This window comes from Prionailurus viverrinus, chromosome D3, assembly GCF_022837055.1.
Source record: "Prionailurus viverrinus isolate Anna chromosome D3, UM_Priviv_1.0, whole genome shotgun sequence".
Classification (NCBI taxonomy): domain Eukaryota; kingdom Metazoa; phylum Chordata; class Mammalia; order Carnivora; family Felidae; genus Prionailurus; species Prionailurus viverrinus.
In genome coordinates this window covers 32,309,776-32,334,205 of record NC_062572.1, presented here as the reverse complement: position 1 = coordinate 32,334,205, position 24,430 = coordinate 32,309,776, and the positions used below count along the sequence as shown (strand labels likewise).

Genomic DNA, 24,430 nt, shown 5'->3' with positions numbered 1-24,430 from the left:
TGGTAACCATCAGTTTGTTCCCTGTATTCAGTCTTTTTCTTGTTTTACTTCTTCCTTACCAATTTGGATGCCTTTTATTTCTTTCTGTTGTCTGATTGCTGTGGGTAGGACTTCTAGTACTATGCTGAATAAAAATGATGAGAGTGGACATCCTATCTTGTTCCTTGGTTTTTAGGGGAAAGGCTTTCAGTTTTCCCCATTAAGAATGATGTTAACTGGGTTTTTCATATATGGCCTTTACTATGTTGAGGTATGTTCCCTCTAAACCTACTTTGTTGAGGGTTTTTATCATGCATGGATGTTATACTTTGTCAAATACTTTTCTGTGTCTGTTGAAATGATCATATGGTTTTTATCCTTTCTCTTATTGATGTGATATATCACAATTGATTCATGAATATTGAACCACCCTTGCAACTCATTAATAAATCCTACTTGATTCTGGTGAATGATTTTTTTATATGTACTGTTGGACTTGGTTTACTAGTTATTTTGTTGAGGATTTTTGCATCTATGTTCATCAGAGATATTGGCCTATAGTTCTCTTCTTTTGTGATGTCTTTATCTGATGTTGGTATCAGGGCAGTGTTGGCCTCACAGAATGAATTTTGAAGTTTTCTTTTCCTTTTTTTTTTTTTTTGGAATAGTTTGAAAAGAATAGATTTTAACTCTTCTTTAAATGTCCTGCACTTTTGTTTTTTGGGAGTTTTTTGATTACTGATTCAATTTCTTTGCAGATTATCAGTCTGTTCACATATTCTATTTCTTCCTGTTTCAGTTTTTGTAATTTATATGTTTCTGGAAATTTATCCATTTCTTCTAGGTTGTCACAATTTGTTTGCCTATAGTTTTCCATAAGATTCTCTTATATTTTATGTTTGTATTTCTGTGGTGTTGGTTGTTATTTCTCCTCTCTCATTTGTGTTTCTATTTATTTGGGCCCTTTCCCTTTTTTTCTTGTTGAGTCTGGCTAGAGGTTTATCAATTTCAATTATCATTTTTTTTCAAAGAACCAGCTCCTGGTTTAATTGATCTATTGTTTTTTGTTGTTGTTGTTGTTTTTTGGGTTTTTTTAGTTTCTATATCATTTATTTCTGCTCTAATTTTTATTATTTCCTTCCTTCTGCTGATTTTAGGTTTTATTTGTTGTTCTTTTCCTAGGTCCTTTAGATGTAAGGTTAGGTTGTGTATTTGAGATTTTTCTTCCTTCTTGAGGTAGGCCTGTATTGCTATAAACTTCCCTGTTAGAACTGCCTTATTGCATCCCAGAAGTTTTGGATTGTTGTGTGTTAATTTTCATTTGTTTCCATGTACTGTTTAAATTTATTCTTTTATTTACTGGTTGACCCATTTATTGTTTAGTAGCGTATTGTTTAATCTCCATGTATTCGTGGTCTTTCCAGATTTTTTCTTGTGCTTGACTTCTGGTTTCATAGTGTTGTGTTCAGAAAACGTACATGGTGTGATTTCTATCTTTTTGAATTTGTTAAGCTTTGTTTTGTGGCCTAATTGTGATCTATTTTAAAAGAATATTCCATGTGTACCTGAAAAGAATGTGCATTCTGCTGTTTTAGGATGGAATGTCCTGAATATATCTGTTAAATCCATCTGGTCCAGTGTGTCATTCAAAGCCATTGTTTTCTTGTTGATTTTCTGTTTAGATGATCTGTCCATTGATATAGGTGGGATGTTAAAGTCCCCGACTATTATTGTATTATCATCAGTTCCTTTATATTTCTTATTGTTTTATATTTCTTATTGTTTATATTTCTTACTGCTTATATTTCTTATATTTCTTATTAATATTCTTAATATTCTTATTCTTATTGTTCATATATTCTTATTGTTTTACCCAAGTACTTGGGTGCTTTCATATTGGGGCCATAAATATTTACAATCATTCTATCTTCTTGATGGATTGTCCCTTTTATTATCTAGTGTCCTTCTTGGCCTTTTGTCACAGTTTTTGTTTTAAAGTATATTTTGTGTGTTGTAAGTATTGCTACCCAGCAGTCTTTTGACATCTATTTGCATGATGAATGTTTCTCCATCCCCTCGCTCTCAATCTTAGGTCTAAAATGAGTCTTTCATTGTTGTTGTTTATTTTAGAGAGCGCAAGCAGGGTAGGGACAAAGGGTGAGAGAGAGAATCTCAAGCAGGCTCTCCACTCAGCATGGAGCCTGATGGTGAGGCTCAATCCCGTGACTTTGGGATCATGACTTGAAACAAAATCAGGAGTTGGACACTCAACTGACTGAGCCACCCAGGCGCTCTGGGTCTTGTTTTTTATCCATTCTCTCACCCTGTGTCTTTTGATTGGAGTGTTTAGTCCATTTACAAATGGAGTGTTTAGTCCACTTACATTCAAAGTAATTATTGATAGGTATATATTTATTGCCATTTTATTATTTGTTTTGTGGTTGTTTCTGGAGATTTTCCCTGATCTTTTCTTGTCTTTCTCTCTTTCATGGTTTACTGGTTTCCTTTAGTGATATATTTGGATTTATTTGTCTTTATTCTTTGCTTATTTATTAGTGGTTTTGGATTTGTGGTTACCATTAGGTTTTTATAGAACATCTTCTGTATGCAGCAGTCTGTATTAACTTGATGGTCATTTGAGTTTGAACCCATTCTTTATTTTTCTCCTCTCCACGTTTTAGGTATATATCTTTACATCTTTTTATTTTGTGAATTCTTTGAGTTTTTATAGAAATACTCATTTTTACTGCTTTTGTGTTTCCTACCTTCATACTGTCATTTTTGGTCTTTCCACTTAGGACAGTCCTCTTCAATATCTCTTGCAGAGCTGGTTTAGTGGTCATAGAGTCCTTTAGTTTTTGTTTGTCTGGGACACTTTTTATCTCTCCTTCTATTCTGAATGATAGCTTTGCTGGATAGAGTATTCTTGGCTGTGTATTTTTCCCATTCAGTTCCCATTCCCAAAGTTCAGTATGTCATCCTACTCCCTTCTGGCTTGCACAGTTTCTTTTGAAAAATCTCTTGCTAGCCTCATGGGTTTTCCCTTGTAAGTTAATGACTTCTTTTGCCTTGCTGCCTTTAATGTTTTTTCTTTATCACTATATTTTGCCATTTTAATAACAGCATGTTTTGATGTGGATCTGCTTTTGTTGATTTTCATGGGGGTTCTCTGCTTCCTGGATCTGGATATTCACTTTCTTCCTCAGAGTAGGGAAGTTTTCAGCTAATATTTCTTCAAATAAATTATCTGCCCCTTTTTCTCTTTCTTCTTCTGGGACTCCTGTAATACGAATGTTACTGCATTTGATGGAGTCACTGAGTTCCCTAAGTTTATTCTCGTTTTGCATAATTCTTTTTTCTCTCTTTTGTTCAGCTTGATTACTTTCCATTACTCTGTTTTCCAGGTCATTAATTTGTTCCTCTGCTTCTTCCACCCTGCCGCTGCTCATTCCATTGGGTGTGTTTCTCATTTCATTTATTGAGCCCTTTATCTCTGCTGTGTTATTCCTTATCTGCATTAATGGCCTCACTGATGATGTCCTTCATTTTTTCCTCAAGTCCAGTGGGTATCTGTATGATCATTGCTCTAAATTCTCCATCAGGCATATACTTCTATGTATTTCACTTAGGTCTCTGATCGTGGCCTTGTAGTGTTCTTCATTTGGGACAAATTCCTCTGTCTTCTCATTTTGTCTAAGTCTCTGTGTATTAGGAAAGTCAACTATATTTCCTGTTCTTGAGCATAATGACTTTATGAAGAACAAGTCCCATAGTACTGCGCTGTGCAGTGTTCCTTGGCCCCCAGGGCCTGGCACTTCTAGGAGTATCTCCGTTGTGTGCTGTGTATGCTCTACTAATGTGTCCTGGTCTTTTTATCCTTCACGCCAGTCGTTTGCAGAGGTTTTTTTTTTTTTTGGTTTTTTTTTTTTTTTTTTTTTTTTGCCTGTTGTGAGCAGGATTTGTTCCCTGACCTGAATGTGGGACATTTTACCTAGGTGTGCTGTGGTCTGCTTGTGAAATGGGACCTCTTGCCACTGCCCCTGGAACCAAGGCCCTGTAAAACACCGCGAGGGAGATGAATTGTGGGCAGGGGGTTGGGCTGGTCTTCTGCTAAAGGGGGCCCATCTCGCTGGGACTGAGGCAAGCATGACTGGGAAGGGCGGTTCCACTAGAGTATAGGCAGGGCAAGGCTTGGTGTAAGAAGTTAGGTAGTGAGTGTTGGAGTGCATTGGTTCCTGCACATGGCTCTATGTTTATGCTGAGGGGTGGGGGAAGGAAATGGTGCCAGCCAGTTCCCTTGTTCCCTTAGGGGTCTCTTTGTGAACATAGTCTCTCTGGGACACATTTAACCTCCCCGCTGTGTGGTCCAGGCAATTTTCAGATGACTGTTTCCACACTGTATGTCTGCAGGCTGTTTGCCCTGCCTTTTCTCCAATAGCAGGTTCAATGCCCTCTGAGCTCTCCCAGAGCCAAGCATGCTGACCTTTAAAACTCCAGGCTTTAAGCCCCACTGGTTGCAGGAACTCATAAAATTCAGGCCTTCTCTATTTCCAAGCCAATGGCTATGGGAATTTGTTCTCCCTGTGCATTCCCCTATGTGTTGGTCTGTCTCTTGCCCTTTTCTGCGACTGCAGCTTTCTCCCCACCAGAGTGGCCACTATTGGTTTCTGTCCCGAACCATGTCTCTGCCTTTCTTACCTTCACTGTGACCTTTTCTCTACTTTTAAGTTGTGGAGTTTGTTTTGCCAGTCTTCAGATCAATTTCTGGGGTATTTAGGATGATTTGATAGTTACTTAGTTGTATTCATGGGACAAGGCAAGCCTAGGGGCCTATCTCCCCACCAGCATCATTCCTCTCGGCATTTCAAGTTTTTCATCTGTATTCTAATTTCTGTTCATGCTTCTGATGGCTATTATATCACCATAATGTTTAAATTAATATTTAGCTCTTTTTTTTTAATTTTTTAAATGTTTTTATTTCCTGAGAGACAGAGCATGAGCAGGGGAGGGGCAGAGAGAGAGGGAGACACAGAATCCGAAGCAGGCTCCAGGCTCTGAGCTGGCAGCACAGAGCCCAACGCGGGGCTCGAACTCATGGACCGTGAGATCATCACCCGAGCTGAAGTTGGACTATTAACCGACTGAGCCACCCAGGCGCCCCAATATTTAGCTCTTTTGATAACAACTTCCTTCAGTTTTGTGTTATAACAGAAAAACTTTCACTGGGAGTCAGGGAGATGCAAATGTTTGCTGCTAAGTGGACCAGTTTTGTCCAACTGTAAATATCCTATGATTATCATCAAAGTTGACGATAACAACTGCTTTGTTAGGAGAGGATTCTCTTCACCCATTTTTTTCACATTTCAAAAGTATGTGTAGTTTGTATTCCTGAAATAATACTTAAGGATTTTCTTAAGTATTTTATTTTTGTGATTTAGTATTTTTAATTCTGAACTGTAAGTTTCATTTAATTGCCTAACTAGGAATTTCCCTTGTTTCCCTAGCCATATCCTGCAAACGAGAATTCCAAACTTGCTTCTGAGAAGGTGGATGACTATGAACATGCAGCAGATTACATGAAAACCAGTCAAGTAAGGTTACCTTTGGTAAGTTTTCATTTGTAGCATGTTTTATAGAAAATGAAAAAAAAAAGCATATAGTATATGGAGACTTACGAAATTATTTCACTGGTTTACAAATCAGATACATGTTAGTCTGTTTCCCCTTTTTATAGGCATAGAATATAAAATAAAATGTATTTCAGTACTGAGAACTGAGTCCTATTTCTGAGGCAGTAAGGATGGGGAGAAAGTTGTAAGCTTGGTTGGAGAGTTCCTTACTATATCATTATATCTTAACCTGGGCACTGCTGACTCACTGTGTTCCCGAGGTAAAATTCAGGGGCTCATGAACATTGATGGAGAAAAATTACATCTCCATTTTCAATGACTTCTGCATGCAAGCTCACATTTCTTTAATTAAGAATGTAACAGTACCACAGTGGTATTAGATATAGCTGTGATTGTCATCAATAGAAATTACAGATATTTTCATAACACGTTTCTGCTGAAATCTTAGACTATTGTTTACATTTATCACTTCTTCAAAATCACATTAATTACTGGAATGGCTACTCTATCTTGTTAGTCTAAGGACATGGACAAAGTAGCACATATATTACTATATCAATGTGTTTTTTAGTATTTTAGTAACTAAAATATAATTTATTTCTTTTGTATGATATGTATGTTGTGATTCCTTTGTAAAAACACAAAAATCTTATTTCTTCCTACAATGCTATTGGATGTTCAAGAGAAGCTTTTTAATGTTTTCATTTTCCACGTTAAAAATATAAAATTGATGCTTTTTCCAATTATACACACACACGAATACCCTCTTTACACAGATTCACCCTTTGGTTGAGAATCAGTAGTTTAGAGAATTAGGCAGGAGAGCACAATTGAGAGGATAACATTAAAGTCTCATTGACTTTTTTGATATATTTAGATCACAGTAATATTAACAGTAAATTATGTATACAGTTGACCCTTGAACAATGTGAGGGTTGGGTTGCTGACTCCCCATGCAGTCAGAAGTAAGCCTATAACTTTTGATTCCCCAAAATGTAACTAACAATAGCCCAACTGTTGACCAGAAGCCTTACCAGTAACATGATCAGTTAATACGTATTTTGTATATGTATTGTATACTATATTCTTATAGTAATGTAAGCTAGAGAAAAAATGTTATTTAAAAATCATAAGGAAAACATGTTTACAGTATGGCATTTATTGAAAAAATCCACATATAAGTATATCTGCACAGTTCAAGCTTGTGTCGTTCAAGGGTCAACTTATATTTATAGCGAACTAGGGTTGTTTGGGCACTTCTGTCCATTGTTGAAAAATATGTGTTTATGTACTTCCATATTCAATCTAAAATGTTCTTTCTTTTTTTTTTTTTATTTTTTTTATTTTAGGGAACCTTAAGTAAGTCAGAGTGGGAAGCCACAAGTGAGTATAATATCAGTGTAGATTTACAAAGATTGTTTCAGAGTGATTGTTAAAATTTGAAAACTTTGGAATTTTTTGATATATGTTAGTATGTGTGTGTGTTTTATGTTTACACAGAATCCCTATATGTGTCTAACTCACTTTTTCTTGCACAGCTATTTAGTGCCAAGAGAAAATATATGCAGGGCGTTCCTTAACATAAACTTTCATGAGCATTATTTTTTTTTTTTAAGTTTATTTTATTTATTATGAGAGAGACAGCATGAGTGAGGAAGGGGCAGAGAAAGAGGAGAGAGAGAATCCCAATGAGGCTGTGTGCTGAAAGCCTGGTGCAGCGCTCCAACCTGCAAAGCCATGAGATCATGACCTGAACTAAAACCAAGAGTCAGTCGCTTAACCGACTGACCACCCAGGCACCCTTAACATTCTTAAACATTTTCATTACCTAATTGTTACTATATAGGCATCTGTATTTGCTGTTTTTACCTCAGATTTCTTTGGAAATTTTGGCTTATGGAACACTTCCATGTATTTTGTTTCTAGCCACTCTGATGTTGACTACAAAGGCATAATTAATAAGTACTAGAACATTTAGTGAAGCAGCAATGAGCAGGATATTTTAGAGGGATGTGTGATTGGGAAGGGCCTGGTACAAAGACATTCTGAAGTGAGATACCTGTCTTTGGAAGAGAAGTCAGAGGCCTGGCAAATCTGTGAAGTCCGTGGTTCTTCAGCAAATGGATGCTGAGAAAGCATCACCCAGGGCCTCTGTGTTAAGATGATAATACCCTAATGTGGCTGCCCTGAGGACATAAAAGGTAGTTCCCACTGTTCATTTAAGTATTTGTTGATTATGTTGAAAGCATAAGTGGTAATCGGAGACAATCTATTTGATAAATGTTGAGTATTAACTTACATAAAGTTCTGTGAAAGGGCTTTGGGGGATAAACAAAGTAAACAGTTGCAGTCTCTACTTCCCAGATGTTTACAATCTAATGGAAGAAACAGACACAAATAAATGCAGTGCTAGGCAAACTGTTTTAAGTGCTGAAGTTTCTATAATAGGGAAAATAGCTGTAGGAGAGCCTAAGGAAAAGTAGTAAAATCTGGGAAGTAATAATAGTTGGTATAATTGAATATTTAACATGTGCTCAAGCATGACTGGAGCCTTTTCATATGTTGTAACTTTTTTAATCCTCACAACTTTAAGGGTAAACTAGTCTCACTAATATCTCCTTTTCACAGATAAGAAAGCACTTAAATAACTTACCTGAGGTCACAGAGCTAACCCAACTGATTCATACTTGTACCCATGGCCTCATGGAAGCCTGTGTGAAGGGATTTTTCTTAGGACTTGCTGAATTGGAGAGAGAGGAAAAGGAAAAAATACAAATAGAGCCAACATGTTGAGCCTGTTTGTCCCAGAATATTGGTGCCCTTAGTGGAAATGGGATTAGAGGACCATCAGACTGAGAAATGTGTGCCTAAACCTGTACATTTCATTACTTTTCCCAAAGTGGAGACTTAGGTATCTTAGACATCCTGCCAGTCCTAAAGTATGATGTAAGGAAAACTTTGGTCAAATGTCGTGATGGTGGTACTAGGTATAGTTTAGAACTGTGTTTCTGTACCTCAATGTGGACTTTAGTGATAGCATGCAGATGAAGAATTAGATGCCCCAGACAGTGGAGGGAGAGATAGGTTAGAGATGTGAAGAGCAGTAGGAAAGGAGCAGTGGCCACATTGCAGCCAAACTCTAGCATGTCAGGATCAGTGTGGTCTTTCATGAATTACACTATTCTAAACTGGAGGATTTGTGGGCTGGAGTCACAGTCTGGTAAGTAGAAGCTGTACTTCAAACTCCTACTCATCTAATTAAACTCCTATTACCAGAACCTGTTGCTCCTCTAGAAGATTCTTTAAATGTGAAAATAAAGTAGAGAATTGTTGCTTAATTGCTTTTATAAGTGGTTCAGGATTTATTTCTTTAAATTCCAAGTGAAATGCCTACACAGAAGGCATTTTAGAGAGGAAAGAAAGTTATTAATTGTCGATCTGAAGTCAGACACTGCATCTGAGTGATTTTAAATGACCTTAGATTTAGGGAAGGTCAGGATTGCTGGATTGTCTCCCGTAGGTACCAGTGTGTTTGGGGTGGGTAGGACTGGAGACAGATCACTTGGAGTGTGGGACAAGCTAAATAACACTGCCTGCTCCTAAGTCCTGTGATGTACTTACAGATATCTTAGACTGCTTTGCTTCCTTGTCTTCTGGAGGAATCTGATGTGTTGCTATGACCCTGACTATTCTCTGTCTGTCTATATACTGTGTTGCCAGCAGTATTTAATTTCTTTCTAAGTTTATTTATTTTGAAAGAGAGAATGAGCAGAGGAGGGGCAGGGGGCGGGGGACAGAGGATCCAAAGTGGGCTCTGTGTTGATAGCCGATGTGGAGCTTGAATTCACAAGCCGTGAGATGATGACCTGGGCTGAAGTCAGATGCTTAACTGACTGAGCCACCCAGGTGCCCCAATATTTCATTTCTCCTAAAAGAAATTAGGAACTAGTAGGTAAGAAACAGAGAATAGTATTGCCAAAGTAGCACTTGGAAGGACTGGTGTGGTACTCCTGGACAGCTTGAGTAAAAAGCTAGAGGATCAGGAGGTTTTTACATGGTCTGTAGTCATTCATCTGTACCCTGTTCAGAAGTTAACTCATGAAGGGAGGACACCAAGGTACATGGCCTACTATCTTGACTTGCTGGCTGAGTGTCCCAGTGTATGCCCTGAGCATCCTTGTGATGTTTTGAGGATTTTTCTTCTTTTAGATGTTTGCTCACCATAAAATCTACTGGTATCTTAGAAGATATAACAGATTTGAACTTCACTGTGATCCAGAATGAGGAACCGTAGATGCACTTAGGTGTCTTTGAGTAAACACGTGCCAAAGCAGGAAACCATATTTAGAGGAGAGTATTCTTGGGGCTGGAATATCACTGTTGGGCCAGATAAATATCTCTAAGCATCAGTTATCAATATCTTAATTATCAGTTATGTAGCAAAAGCTACATAGCTTTTGGCTCACTTTCCTTATCAGGCCCTACAACACAATAATTGGGTAGGTGGATGAATTTTAACATGCACGTCATGTATGTTCCTTATAGTATGTTCCTTATAATTCTTACTAGTGTTTTTTTTTGAATAGAAAACCTAGAGAGTCACTGCCAGAAGTCCTCGAGGTAGTGCAGCTATCCTACCCATCTCGTTCCAGATAGAAAGAATTAAGTTATAAGATTTTTTAATTTTAATTTTCTTGGTTTTATACTTTTAATTTTTCTTATCTCAAACTGTTGTTAGAGGTGTTTAGAACTGTTGAATTGGTTTTCTCAAGAGATATAATGTCACTATTATAGTAAGTGGATATATGTTTTCAGGTAAACAGATGTAATCCCATAGCTACTTACATATGACTCAAAATAATTGAGGACCCTTAGAAATAATGGGATTTTTCCCTTCAGAAGCTTGAGAATTTTCCCCAAATTATGAACAGGACTAAAATTGTACTGTTTAGCATGACGATATGAGAAACCAAACTCTAATTTCTATTACTTTCTTTTTAGGTATTTACTTGGTCTTTGCATTTGAGAAGCAGCAGTGAGCACATATACAGTAGCCCCAGGACAGCTGTGGCCTGTCTTGTACAGATTTGCGTGATCCATCCTAGATTTGACAACTTCCTGTTTGTTTGTTTTAATTAGTCTAAATGTGCAGGACGCTGCCGGAAACTCCAGTGTATAAATTCAACATTTGCTGTCTGTGACAGATGAACTTTTGTGTGTGTATATAAGAATGAGTCGGGACCTTTGTCTTTAAAAGTCTATTTTTAAGTAATGTTCTAAGAATTCCATTTGCCTCTCTACTCTCTTAGCGCATAAAAATTATAATATGACTTGTTAAAGCTGCTGGACCCTTTCCACAGTGCTCTGATTTGTTTAATGTTTGTTTATAGTATTAAATTTATTGTAGTTGTAGAATTGATGAGGGAGCATACTGGTTTGCCGGGAGTGTGTGCTCATTTCTGTTTTGATGTATAGTGTTTTTCAAGATTAAATGGATTGTGTTCTGTACAACTGAATATGTTCAGTATACATCGCTAAAGTTACAAGTTTAAAACAAAATTGTAGATGCTCATAAAGTTATTTACCTAGAATTGTACCCAGTTATTACATTTCACTGTAAATACTGTTTGCTAATACGATCTAATTTTGGAACTGGTTGGAACGTTTTAGATGCCAGCATAAAATTGTTTTGGACTTTAGGGGCTTTATCTTAAGAATTTCCTTCCATAACAATTAATGCTTCTTGTTATCAAGAATGTATTTAGACACATTTCCCTTTCTTCATTTAACAAAAATGCCATAGCTGTTTTTCTCAAAATTTAATGAACCTGTCCCATGTGAACCTGTTGCACATTTTCCTCAGACTTACGTATGAAACTGCAATAGGAGGATGTGACTAAAGGGAACTGACAAGCAGACTTCAGATTAATTCTCCCTGATGTCAGAGAGGATACTGGCACTGTGTGCTGTCTAGATTTGTTACTCCCCTTCAGCCCAGAGAGAAGCAGTACCGGTTCTTCTATTACAACGTTGTACTTTGAACAGTAGGGTCCAGCATCTCATCACCATTCAGAATTTGCATTTGCCATTTCAGAACCGTTACTATTTTCAGCCCTGGCTTCTTGCTTGACTCCTCTTCCAACAGACACCTAGGTGAACTGTTGTCTTTACTTTACATCACTGTTTAAAAAACTTGCCAGTGTTTAGATGTAGTGAAAAACTTACAGAGAACAAAGCAGAGCAATTGTGTATTCTTTTAAAAATCATTTATTTAATGCATAGGTCTAAAGACATTACTTTCTATAACTATCCAGAGTACTTGTTTAAAAGGTAAAGTTTCTTAATTTGTTTATATATGTAGATTATTCATGGTGTTGGAGTAACAGACCTTTTAACAAGAGAACACGGGTTACCTAATTTCTGTTCCTTGTGCAATCTGTCAACCTCCAAACTGTTACCGGTTTACAAAAATGAAGTCTTTTTGCCTTATGTGGTGGTTTGCCATAAGTCATTTGGAGAAATAAATAATAGTACTTCTGACTGTGGTGACTGCCATTAACTAACAAAGTTTTGGTAATGGTGCTGGGGAGGTAGGGATGGTGAGCTCTTAGTGTACATATCCAGGTTCATTTTAATTCTGGGGCAGGTACCAGAAAATGTTTTGATAGTTTGATAGAGGATGTAAAGCTTTTTTATCATTTCCTATCATCATTTTCATTTAATGGTCTTAGTTAATTCTAAGCAAGTAATAAGACATTTTTAGCCTCCTGCTCTTTAGGATCCCACTGAAGGATGGAGTGTTTGATGGTGATACAAAGCAGAAAAGGAAGGTGGAGTCCCTGGAGCCTTCACTGAAGGGGTAGAAAGGAGAAAAGAAAACACGAGCGTATTGAGCAGATCTCTTCAGTCTGAGCAAGTAAGCTGTTGTGTGTGCAGGAGGCTTGCAGAGCCATACCAGGAGGATGCAGAGTTCTAGTGTTTCCCTTGCCCCTGAGCTCTGTTGGTCTCATGGCTGCGTCTGCTCTTCCCCCCATTCCCTGATGCGTTCCTGCTGCAGCTAAGTGTCTGGGCAGTGACTCAGGGATAACTGTTAAGAAAAGGTGGATCCTGCCCATCATCTCCCATCACCACGGTAAAAGCTGGGAGGACTTAGCACCCTTCCCCCCCACCCCCACATACCCACAGTCTGAAAGTTTGGGGATTTTCCATTCAAGACTTGTAACTTATGAAGAGGACATGGCTCTTCACTGTCAGGTCAGTGATGTGTGAGTAGTTGTGGGAATGACTATAGGCACTCCAATTTGTCCTCCAAGGATGAAAGTGAAATGATCAAACCAGCCATTTGTGAGAGGACACAACCTAAGGATTGGGAGGATTGGTCAGGGAACATGGCTGGATTTTGGCATAACAAGAATACTCAGGTTGAAGTCTTTGGGCCTAGAATACACTAAAGGAGAGGTACTGTGTAGCCACAGTATTCAGGGAGACAAACCGACCATTTCCAGCTGCATCCAACGCGAAGGGGTCCTAACCTGTACACTATAGCCATCTGCGGGTAATGATTGCTCTTCCAGTTCCCACCAAGCCTCTGGTTCCAGTGTTACTCCCCAAAGAAATTTGACTTCTGTTAAGTAGTATGCATGATGACTCTGAAAGGTAGATTACCAGTACAGAGTTTCCTAGCCTCCCTGGTCCCCAAACTTGGAAATTGAGGAAATGTGATTGCTATTTAAATTATGATAGCATTGATAGGCATCAGAGCAGAGGTGTACCAAGTGACGGGCTATGAGACGGTGCAATGTTGGTCAGCAGTGGAGATGCAGAAAAAGCATTGTCCACTATCGGAGGTCCAGATTTCCAGTCTCATTAGTTCTTCTGGGGATGTGTTCTTTGGCCTGTTTATTGCAACTAAGTTATTTTTTGGTAGATCTTCAAGTATCTTTCTACTGAAGATTTGGCTTCTTCTGTAGGTCTGCCTAAGAGGAAATGCCAGTGTGAATATTCTACCGACTGATTATTATTTTGCATTGTGATAAACTGACTTTTTGTTGTCTACCTCAGGCTTTGTATGTATTGTGAGCCAGTCACTGCCAACACTTCTGCATCTTCAAAGTAAAGGCCAGATCCAGAACCCAGGGCCCTAAATAAAAGTTGTACTAAAATGTCTGTGGTGTTTACTGGCCCTTTAGTCAAATAGGAAGTATAGGTATATGGAATCACCACCTCCCTAGATGCTGTTAGGTCAGAACTACACACCTCATTTCTCACCCTCTGACAGAGCAACATTCCTGATTCCTTGAAGGCAGTCAGTGCAGAAGCTCCTACACTTATTTATTTATAGATATATGTGACTAGGCTGGGGGGACAGCCAGCTCTTCACCTTCTCAATTTCTCCTCTGCTCCCATGTGGCCCTGAAGCATGGGTACCTGCTCCTCACTGCAGTACTAAGCAAGTGTGGGATGCCCAAGGAATGCCCTCCTCAGTTTGGGGAGATTTTTGGGTTAACCCCAAAGCCCTCATCTCTAGATTCATCCCAAGCCATGCTTGGGGACAGCATACCTTGGATAAAGCCAGGTTGACAACCAACATTTATTGGGTCAGTTATTTTTCTAAATCTTTTATATGTGTTAATTCATTTTGATTCTAATAATGATTTGAAGTAAGCACTAATCCCTATTTTAATAATGAAACTGAGGCACAGAGAAGGTACAAATTTGCCCAAGGGAGAGCCAAGATTTGAGCACCCATATTCCTCAAGTCCAGCCTGCACCCCAATCTCCAGGGGTGTTAACAAAGACCCAGATGACTTCTCACCCGTGCACTACCCACAACTTGAAATGTTAACTGGTTGGTGCTCCAACCTTTTGGTTCAAACCTTTGATATTTAAGTGTTCCCTGAGAGGAGCATTTATCTGAGTAAGAGGATTTGGGGCAGAGAGAGCAGAAGAGCATTTGAGTGTCCTAGGGGAGGAGGGTAAAAAGTGAATAATCAACAGGCAGGAGGGCAAAGATCAACTTGGACTTCATATTTTGGTAGACTTGCTCCTTTAGCAACCAGCTCTGTAGCAAATCTAGTTTAGTCTGCATGTTAGGGAATGGGGGATGGTTCTTTTCCCACCCTCATCATTTGGAAGTGGCAGGAGGTGGTAGCATAAGTGTGAGAGAGTGTAACCAAAGGGAGAGGTCAAGAGAAAGAATCACTTCAGTCTGAGTTGATTAAGCAGAGGCAAATCATTTTGTTTTAAAATTTTTAAGTGAAATGTAACATATACCAGTCGATTTTTCACAAATGGAACACAAATACAGTCATCACTTAAATCAACAAACTGTTACCACCAACCCAGATGGCCCCTCATGTTCCCTTCCAGGTACTACCTCCCCAAGCGTAACCACTATCTGACTTCTAAGAACATAGAGTAGATTCGTCTGTTTTTGGACATCATATAAATGGAATCAAATAGTATGTATTCTCTTATATCTGGCTTATTTGCTCTACATTATGTTTGTAAGATTTTTGTTGCATGTATTTATATGTGGTTCCTTCTGTCTGTATAGTACTCCATTGTGTAAATAAACCACATATTTATCCAATGGATGTTTGGTTCATTCCCAGGTTCAGAACTATTATTGATAGTACTGCCTCAAATATTCTAGTACATGAATTTTGGTACACATAGGTACTCATTTCTGCCTAGCATTGTAATTACAGGGTCCCATTATGTACATTATATTCAGTTTACTGGATACTGCCAAACAGATTTCAAAAGTTCCAGTTGCCCCACACTTGGTAGTGTCAATCTTTGTCATTTTATTCTGGCAGGCATGTGGTGGTATCTCACTGTGGCTTTAGTTTTCACTGATTATTAATCAGATTTCATTTCACTTTTCATATAATTCTTGCCTTTTGATTATCCTCTTGTTAAATATCTGTTCAGGTTCTTGCCCACTTTTCTGTTCGATGGACTATCTTTTGTATTGTCTTGTGGTTTTCGAAAATATATCAATTTTGGATACATGTCATTTGTTGAATGTATTATGTTGTGAGACTATATGAAATATACATATAATACATATGAAAATAAGCTGTTAATTTTAATACAGTATACCAGTGTTCTCTTTCATAGTTGGCATATTTTGCTTAAGAAATATTTGTCTATTCTGAGATCATGAATGTGTCCTATGTTTTCTTCAAAATCTTTTGTTTTACCTTTTAAATCTGAATCATACTGATTTTTTTTTGTTAATAATGTGAGGTAGGGTTTAAGGTAGAAGTTTTCCTTTATGGATTTTTAGCTCTCCCAGCACCACTTCTTGATAAAAACCATCTTGTTTCCCCTATACCACTGTTTTTTTTACCTTTTCGATGTATAAGGTGATCATACATATGTGGGTTTGTTTCTGAACTCTGCTCTGTTCCATAGGTCAGCTTATTTATCCATGCACCAATATCACACTATCTTAATTATGTCTTTGTAATAGGTCTTGATATCAATAAAAGGATACAAAGGTAGTTTTAGCTTGTTAATTAAGTTGAGCAAAGTGAAGAGTGTTACATGATGAATACATAGAGATAGGCAAGGGTGGAAAGAAACCTAGATATTCTAAAATCAGTGGAAAGCCACAAGAGGATTATATCAGTGTGACAATCTTTTAAAAGATAGCCCTGATCAATAAAGATAGAAAAAGATTTAAACAACCTTATCAATATCATATATATTATATTATTATATATTATATTAATATAAATTAATATATTAATATAAATGTCATATAAATGTCATCTATAGAACACTTAAACAATAACAAAATAGACATTGTTTTTAGGCATAAATGAAATATTATTCAGGGTAGACCATAGAACAAATGTCCATAAAATTAAAAGGATTAAAATCATACAAAACATTTTTCCTACCACAATAGAATTAGAAATCAAAGGCAGAAGGAAATTTGAGAAATCTACAAATACTTGGAATTAAACCAAAGGACTTTCTAAATAGCCCATGGGTCAAAAAAGAAATGACAAGGAAAATCAAAATATTTTGAGCTAAATGAAAATAAAAACACATCAGGATGTGTGGGATGAAGCAAAAGCAGTACTTAGAGGGAAATGTATAGCTATAAAAACCTATATTGGGAAAGAAAAAATAAAAAGGAGATCTCTAGTCAATAACCTAAGATTCCACTTAAGAAGCTAGAGGGGCATAGGCACTGGGGAAGAATAAGCATATTAAACCCAAAGCAAAAAGAAAGAAGAAAATAAGAATGAAAAAGAAATAGAAGACAGAAACAATAGAGAAAATCAAAATAAAAAATTGATTATTTGAAAAGATCAACAAAATTGACAAACTGTTAGCTAGATGATGAAAAAAAGATAACTTAGCAAAATGAATGAAAGACGAACTCACTATCCAAAAAAAAAAAAAAAAAAAAGGATTGTAAAGGAATAATACGAACAATTTTCTGTTAAGGAACAATTTGTATTCAGACAAAAAGGACCCAAAATACTGAAACTGACTTAAAAAAATAGGGAATCTGAATAGTAAAAAAAAATCGAATAAGTACTTAAAAATCTGTCCACAAAGAGAAACTCAGGCCCAGATGGCTTTACTGGTGATTTCTGTGAAAAATATTTAAGGAAGAAACAATACCAATCCTTCATAAACTCTTCTACAAAGTAGAGAAGGAGGGAGTATTTCCCATCTCCTTCTATGAGACTCTGATACCAAAGCCAGGAAAAGACATCACAAGTAAAGAAAACCAGTATCTCATGAATATAATTCCAAAAATCTCCAACAAAACACTAGCCAACAGAATCCAGCAGCATATAAAAAAGATTATATACCACAATTAGGTAGGATTTATTCCAGTAATGCAAAGGTGGTTTAACATCTGAAAATAAAATTAATATCACTCACCATATTAATAAAAGGAAAAACCACATGATCACTGCAATAGACAAAGTGTTTTATAAAATCTCACATCTCTCATGATAAAACTCAACAAACCTGGAATAGAAGGGAACCTCTTCAGCCTGATCAAAGGCATCTGCAAAAACCAACAGCTAACATCATACTTAATAAAGACAGATAAAATCAGGAATAAGACAAAGATATTCACTCTCCCCACTTCTATTTAATGTTATAATGGAGGTTGTAACCAGTGTAATCAAGCAAGGAAAAGAAGAGAAAGACACCCACATTGAAAAAGAATGAGTGAAACAGTCTTTTATTTGCACACAACTATATATAGAAAATTCTAAAATATTCACACCCATAAAAAATTGTAGGTTCAGCAGTTACATGATACAAGATCAATATACAAAAAGTAGGTTGTCTTCCTATGTACTATCAATGAACAATTCAAAAATGGGATTAAGAAAAAATTCAGGGGGCGCCTGGGTGGCGCAGTCGGTTAAGCGTCCGACTTCAGCCAGGTCACTATCTCGTCGTCCGTGAGTTCGAGCCCCGCGTCAGGCTCTGGGCTGATGGCTCAGAGCCTGGAGCCTGTTTCCGATTCTGTGTCTCCCTCTCTCTCTCTGCCCCTCCCCCGTTCATGCTCTCTCTCTGTCCCAAAAATAAATAAAAAACGTTGAGAAAAAAAAAAAAAATTCAGTTCACAAATAAAATACTTAGGAATAAGTTTAGCAAACAAAAACCCTAAGGTTTGTACATTGAAAATTTCAAGATATTGCTGAGAAAAAGACCTAAGGAAAGAGGCATTTCAAGTTCATATATTGAGATACTCAATATTAGGATCACAACTTACCCCCAAATGGTCTATAGATTCAATGCAATCCCCATAGAAATTTCAGTAAGCTTTCTTCGCAGAAATTGACAAACTGATCCTAAAATTTATATATTACTGCAAAGGACCCAGCAGCAAATTTTTAAAAGAACAAAGTGAGAGGATTTAACACTTCTTGATTTCAAAATTTGCTATAAATATATAGTAATTAAGACAGTGTGGCATGAGCATAGACATACAGATCAATGGGAGAGAATGTAGAGTACAAAAATAAACTCATATTTAAGTCCATTGATTTTCAAGAGAGATGCCACAATATATAGGGAAAGGGTAGTCTTCTTGACAAATGGTGATGGTGCAATTTTGACCCTTATCTTACACCATATGCAAAAATTAACTCAAAATGGATTCAAGACCTAATTTAAGAACTGAAACTATAACACTTTTAGAAGAAAACATAGGGAAAAGTCCTCATGACCCTGGGTTAGTCAAAGATTTCTTAGATATGATACCAAACTCATTCATCCAGTAAAACATGATTGATAAATTGGACTTTAACAAAATTTAAAATTTTGTGCATTAAAAGACACTGGTTAAAGAAATTAATAGTCTACAAAATGGGAAAAATATTTGCAAATCATATTTGTGGCAAATGACGTGTATCCAGAATATACAAAGAACTCTTAAAACTCAATGAGGCAAACAATCCAGTTTACAAATCGGCAAAGTATTTGAACAGAGGTTTACAAAAGAAGACATACAAATGGCTAAAAAGCACAGGAAAAAAATCATCATCATTAGTCATTCGGAAATCCAGTTTAAAACCATAACACAGTACCACTTTTCATCCTCTAGAATGGCATAACCAAAATGAACAGACAAGTGTTGGGGAGGACATGGTGAAGAGAGAGCCCTCATATGTTGCTCCTGAGAATGCAAAGCAGCATAGCCAGTTTGGAAAGCAGCTTGACATTTTCGTAAAATGTTAGACATAAATTTACCATATGACCCATAAAATCTACTCCTAAGGGTCTACCCAAGAAAAATGAAAACATATGTCCACACATAAGACTTGTATGTGAGTGTTCACAGCATTATTCATAGCAGCTCAAATGTGGAAGCAATCCACATATCTATCAACTGTGAACAGATAAACAAAATGTGGTGTATCCTTACAATGGAATATTCAGCAATAAAAAGGAATGAACTTCTTATACATGATACAATATGAATGAACCTCAAAAACTGTATGCTGAATGAAAGAGGTCAGATTCAGAAGAGTATATATTGTGTGATTCTATGCATATGAAATGGCCTTTGAAAAGGCAAGTGCATGGACAGAGGTCAGCAAAAATTTTCTGTAAAGGGCAATGCAGTAAATATTTTAGGCTTTGTCGGCCATACAGTCTCTCTTTTAACGAAGCTCTGCAGTTGTTGGGAGAAAGCTGTGGTATACTGTAATGTAAATGAATGGGCACGGTTTGTGTTTCCAAGAAACTATTTACAAAAACAGGCCACAGGCTAGATCTGGCCCATGATAGTAGTTTGTAGACCCCTACTATGGAGGCAGGAAGTAGATTAATGTTTGTTTGGGGCTGGGAGATGAAATCTGTGAGTAACTGAAAAGGGGCAAGAGGGGTATTTGGGATAAGATAGGGATCTGCAAACTACTGTTAAAAATTTTTAAAGGAATATGCAGCACAGACCGTATGGGCCCATAAAGCCTAAAATATTTACAACAGCCTGGACAATGTGGAGTGATTGGTTGTATGACTAGATTACTCTGGAAGTAAAAGACTTGGTTCGTGTTAATAAGAAGTTTATAATGTGTACTAGAAAATGTAAAAAAAAATATGAAGGTAAAATTTCCGGAAATCTAGAAGTATACCTCTAACCACAGAGATTTGAGTGGATAAGGTTGTATATTGTTCTGACATCAAACCTAGAAGATGACCAACAAAGTCATTTTTGTGAGAGTTCTTTGCAAACACTGCTAGAACAGAAAGCACTCCTATTCTTCTCTGCCTCACCTTTACTCCAACTGCTCTATGAAAACAACCAATCCACACAAAACTGAAGTTGCTCTTCCTGCTTGTGAGATTGAGGAAGATAAAAGTACATTTTAATGACTTTTAACAGTGATTTCCTACCACAGATTGTTGCAATTTCTTTAATTATCCAGGGCTAAACTGGCATGCTAACAGGAGATATTTCCTATAACATTTACCTTTGTGTTATTAATGCAACAAATAGTCTTCGTTAGCAATTGTCTGAAGCTTTAAATTTCCTTATATTTCATCCATAAACGTTGGCAGTGAATCCCCACACTTAAAATGAACAGAAGCATTAGCAAGAGACCGAAACCCCTTCTCTTTGGGTTTCTAGTGGCTGAGGTTCCTTAGCTGGGAATTCCTTCCACTTCTCCAGCAGGGTATAATCCAGACTTCTCTACACCCTATGGGTGCCCAATAAGTAATGTAGACATGTAAACTTATTGTATCCTGTGGCAGCCTTTTCCTGCATCTTCCTCCTCATCCTGCACTCCATTTACTTGTCTTCCTTCCAACAAAAAACTACTTTTGGGACATCCCTTTCAAGGAGATACAGAGAAAAATTTTGTGGTTTAGCGGATAACTATGCATTGTCTATATAGCACACTCTTCTAGGTTATTAGATCCTAACTCCATTCATTGTAACTCTATAAATGATGGTAACTGAAGGATATGCACATTATGCCTTGTTTGGTGAAGACCACCTTTCTGCTCCCTTTCCCCCCACCTCACACATACAGTGTAAAAACCATTTTTGGTCCCTACCTGCAGATTGGATTGGATCATGTCACCTTGTCCAAATTGTTAATAATTATCCAGTTTTTAATTCTTCCAGTTTCTGGAAGTATCTGGCTACAACCCTCCAAACAAATCATTGGTTCCAACTTTCCTCCTTCCCTCCTGACTCTGCCCAGCTCCTAGGCCACCTCATAATCCTTATGCCAGGATCTGGGGGCCCCTGTGAGCTTAAGGAATGCAAAATTCTGTGACAATAGGCAGCTGAGATGAGAGGCAACAGTGAGAAGTAAACCCTGAGAGGCTGAACATACAATGGACAGCAGACCATAGATGACCACAGAACTCTGACCCACTCCCTCTGCAGTAGCCAGCCCTTTAAGCCATGACCTCTACAGCCATGGCTCAGAACAGCCAGGACTTGGTCAGTGACTCTCAGCTTCCCTATCTTTGTTCCTACCTCCATTTATGACCAACCGGAGAAAGCCAAATATGCTCCCCCAACCAATCATGATTGGCCTGCTTCCAACAGGCTGCTCCAGCTTCCTAACACCACCAACTTCCAAACTGGATTATCCTTTTTTTTTTTTTAACTTTCTCCCTCCTCTGGCTGCTCATGAGTGTGTCAGAGGCCCGTAGTAGTGCTGACTCCCTTGCTCCAGCAAGTTCTGAGTAGATAGCTTCTACTTATTCTTGTGACGGGGGCTTTCATTTATTTCCATAGATCCCAGAGAACAACTATGAACTGGAAGGGAAGTTACTAACTTCACACATTATTTGAGATGTCTCTTGAACCATACTTGTTCAAAGGCTGAAGAAAAGGTTTCAGCTCCAACGTGTGAAGAACTTGGACCCTCCTGCTTTCCTCTTTAAGAACTTTTGTGATTATATAGAGCCCACTGGATAATAAGGATAATCTTCCCACTTCCAGATCCTTAATCACATCTGCCAAGCACCTTGCCACAGGTTCTGGAAATGAGGATGTAGACATCTTTGGGGGCAGGTGGCATTAGTTATTCTGTCCACCACAGACATGTGACCCAATGCTGGTTGATGAAATACAGGGAAGTCTATTTAGGGGTTTCTGAGAAAGGTTTTAGTCCCTAATAAAAAGTCATAAGACTGTCCCTTGTCTCTGACATTTTGGAACAAACTGATGTGATACCCATCTTGCAACCATGAGGGAACAAGCCTAAGCACAAAAACAGAAGACAAAAGGAGCCTGGATCCATGAAAACAATTTTGAGTAGCTCAGTTAACCTTGACTGGAACCAGCTACCACAGGACATCTTGTTTTATGAGTTCTCTTATGGGATGGGGACAAGATTGAAATTTTATATAGGAGTAGACACTATTAATATATATTGAGTCTTAATATACATGGAGTCAAGATATATCCCTCTTTAAATATAAAAAAGGGCAGTGAGAAAGTTTTTAAATTTGGTGTGAGGTATGGGTCAGTGAAAGAGCCTAAAATTAAGAGAGATTAAGACCCAGGGCAAGATAGAGACCTATTGAGAGGTCTATTTGCCAGACTGGATTTACAGAGGAGTTGTTCAAGAAGACCAGTATGTCTCCTAATTTAACTCATGATCTGGGACCTATTAGGAACATGAAAGTTCTAGTGAAGGCCTTTTCAAAGAGCACAGCATTGTTTTTGAGAAGTGAAATGTGTGTCTTGGTTACTATTAGTAATGTCTGTAACTCTGAAAGGAATAAGGAGTGTCCTGGCAAAGCTTAGTATTGTGGCCTTAGTACATGTAAAGACATATGCCATTTTGATTTATAATTTTGTGTATCTGTGAGGTAAGAGATTCCCAGGTTCTTTACCCTGAAGGGGACAACTTTTAGGTAATGACCCAGCAGTTTATAATAAATGTGAAGATGGGGACACTTGTTGGCTGGGGCATCTGGTACTAAGATGACTGCCTGAAGTTTGGTCTAGTGTGTTGTTTTGGAGTCCTGTCCTTATTATGGACATCCTGGCTGAGGGGAACGTAGCACATTCTGCTGGTGGTTAGCACTGTCACTTGTATGGTTCATGAACTCCCATTGTTGTTCACTCAGTTAATCCCAAGGGATGCCCTAGGTAGCTGAGGAGTCTGGGGAATGGGTGACTCCTCTAGAAAGACACTGAGGACAAGGAAGACCACCCCCTCCTGCACATGGAATATGCCAGAGGGGCCATGTTTAGCTCCATCCTATCTCAAGGAGACCTCAGTTGCTGTGCTGTTTCCATGACCCAAAGCACAATGGGCAACAAAATGGAGAGTCACAGGCTCAGGGTCTATGAGAGTCCCTATTTTCAGGAAAGTCCAGTATGTAGATATTTGTAGTTTTAAGGGTAGAACATGAGGTCAAGAGGGGCAGTTTCTTGAATTAAATGCCCTTGGACAATTTTGGCCATTTAAGTGAACTTGAGACTCCAGGAGACTGGAAAAGAAGTTGCCAGAGCCTCAAGAGTGAAGGGTTTTGAGGGCACTAATAGGAGTGTCTTTTGATTTTAATTTGAAGTAAAATTTGTAAATGAGGAAGTGTTGCCACCAGAACCCCAAAGAATGAATGAATATTAGAGTTGTGCAACTGTAATGAGTGTGTCAAATGGTCTTGGAGGAGGAAGTCCTCAATGTAATGTCATACCTGTGCTCTTGGAGAAAGGCGCGTGCAATGAATACCTTGTCTGCGAAGGTTGTGTGCAGTGGTGGAGACACCATGGGTAGAGAAAGGTGTATTGTAGCCCTTCAGAGACAAAGACAAATTGCAGCTAAGAGGCTGTTGAAACAGGTATTGAACACAATATATTAACCAAATCCATAAGAGCAAAATATTGATAGGTTGTTGATTGGACAAAATCAGTAATTTTAATAATATTGGCTATTGGGAATGGGGCTTTAAGAACTGGGAACCACAGCATTCAGGTTGTAGTTGTCCCATGAGCCACAATTTATTTTTTTCTAGGTTTAACAATAGGCACAGGGTGCCTGGGTGGCTCAGTCAGTTAAGCCTTCAACTTTTGATTTCCACACAGGTCACGATCTCACAAGATTGTGAGAGAGAGCCCTCATTGGGCTTTGCGCTGACAGCTCAGAGACTGCTTGGGTTCTCTCCCTGTCTCTATGCCCCTCCCCTTCTCATGCTTTCTCTCTCAAAATGAATAAATAAACATTTAAAACAAACCAAAAGAAAAAAAAAAACAACAGGCACAATTGGGCTGTCACACAGAGAAGTGGTGGAGATGATCACCCCTTTATTAATGATTAAGGATCAAGGATTAAATGTTAGTATTTGAA

At 37.9% G+C, this 24,430-nt stretch overlaps 1 protein-coding gene across 4 annotated transcripts in view; it reads left to right on the top strand.

The window, feature by feature from the left end:
* RNMT (RNA guanine-7 methyltransferase) overlaps positions 1-15,201 on the top strand; it is a 35,556-nt gene extending 20,355 nt beyond the window's left edge. For all 4 annotated transcript variants that reach the window (XR_007145683.1, XM_047826929.1, XM_047826931.1 and 1 more), the window contains 3 exons: positions 5,484-5,585; positions 6,959-6,992; positions 10,611-15,201. Coding sequence is in view for 3 of the 4 variants with exons in the window: in XM_047826929.1 (XP_047682885.1) it covers positions 5,484-5,585; positions 6,959-6,992; positions 10,611-10,648 (174 nt within the window). In the remaining variant the exon portion in view is untranslated. The remainder of the gene's footprint in view (positions 1-5,483; positions 5,586-6,958; positions 6,993-10,610) is intronic.
* Positions 15,202-24,430: the final 9,229 nt, after the last annotated feature.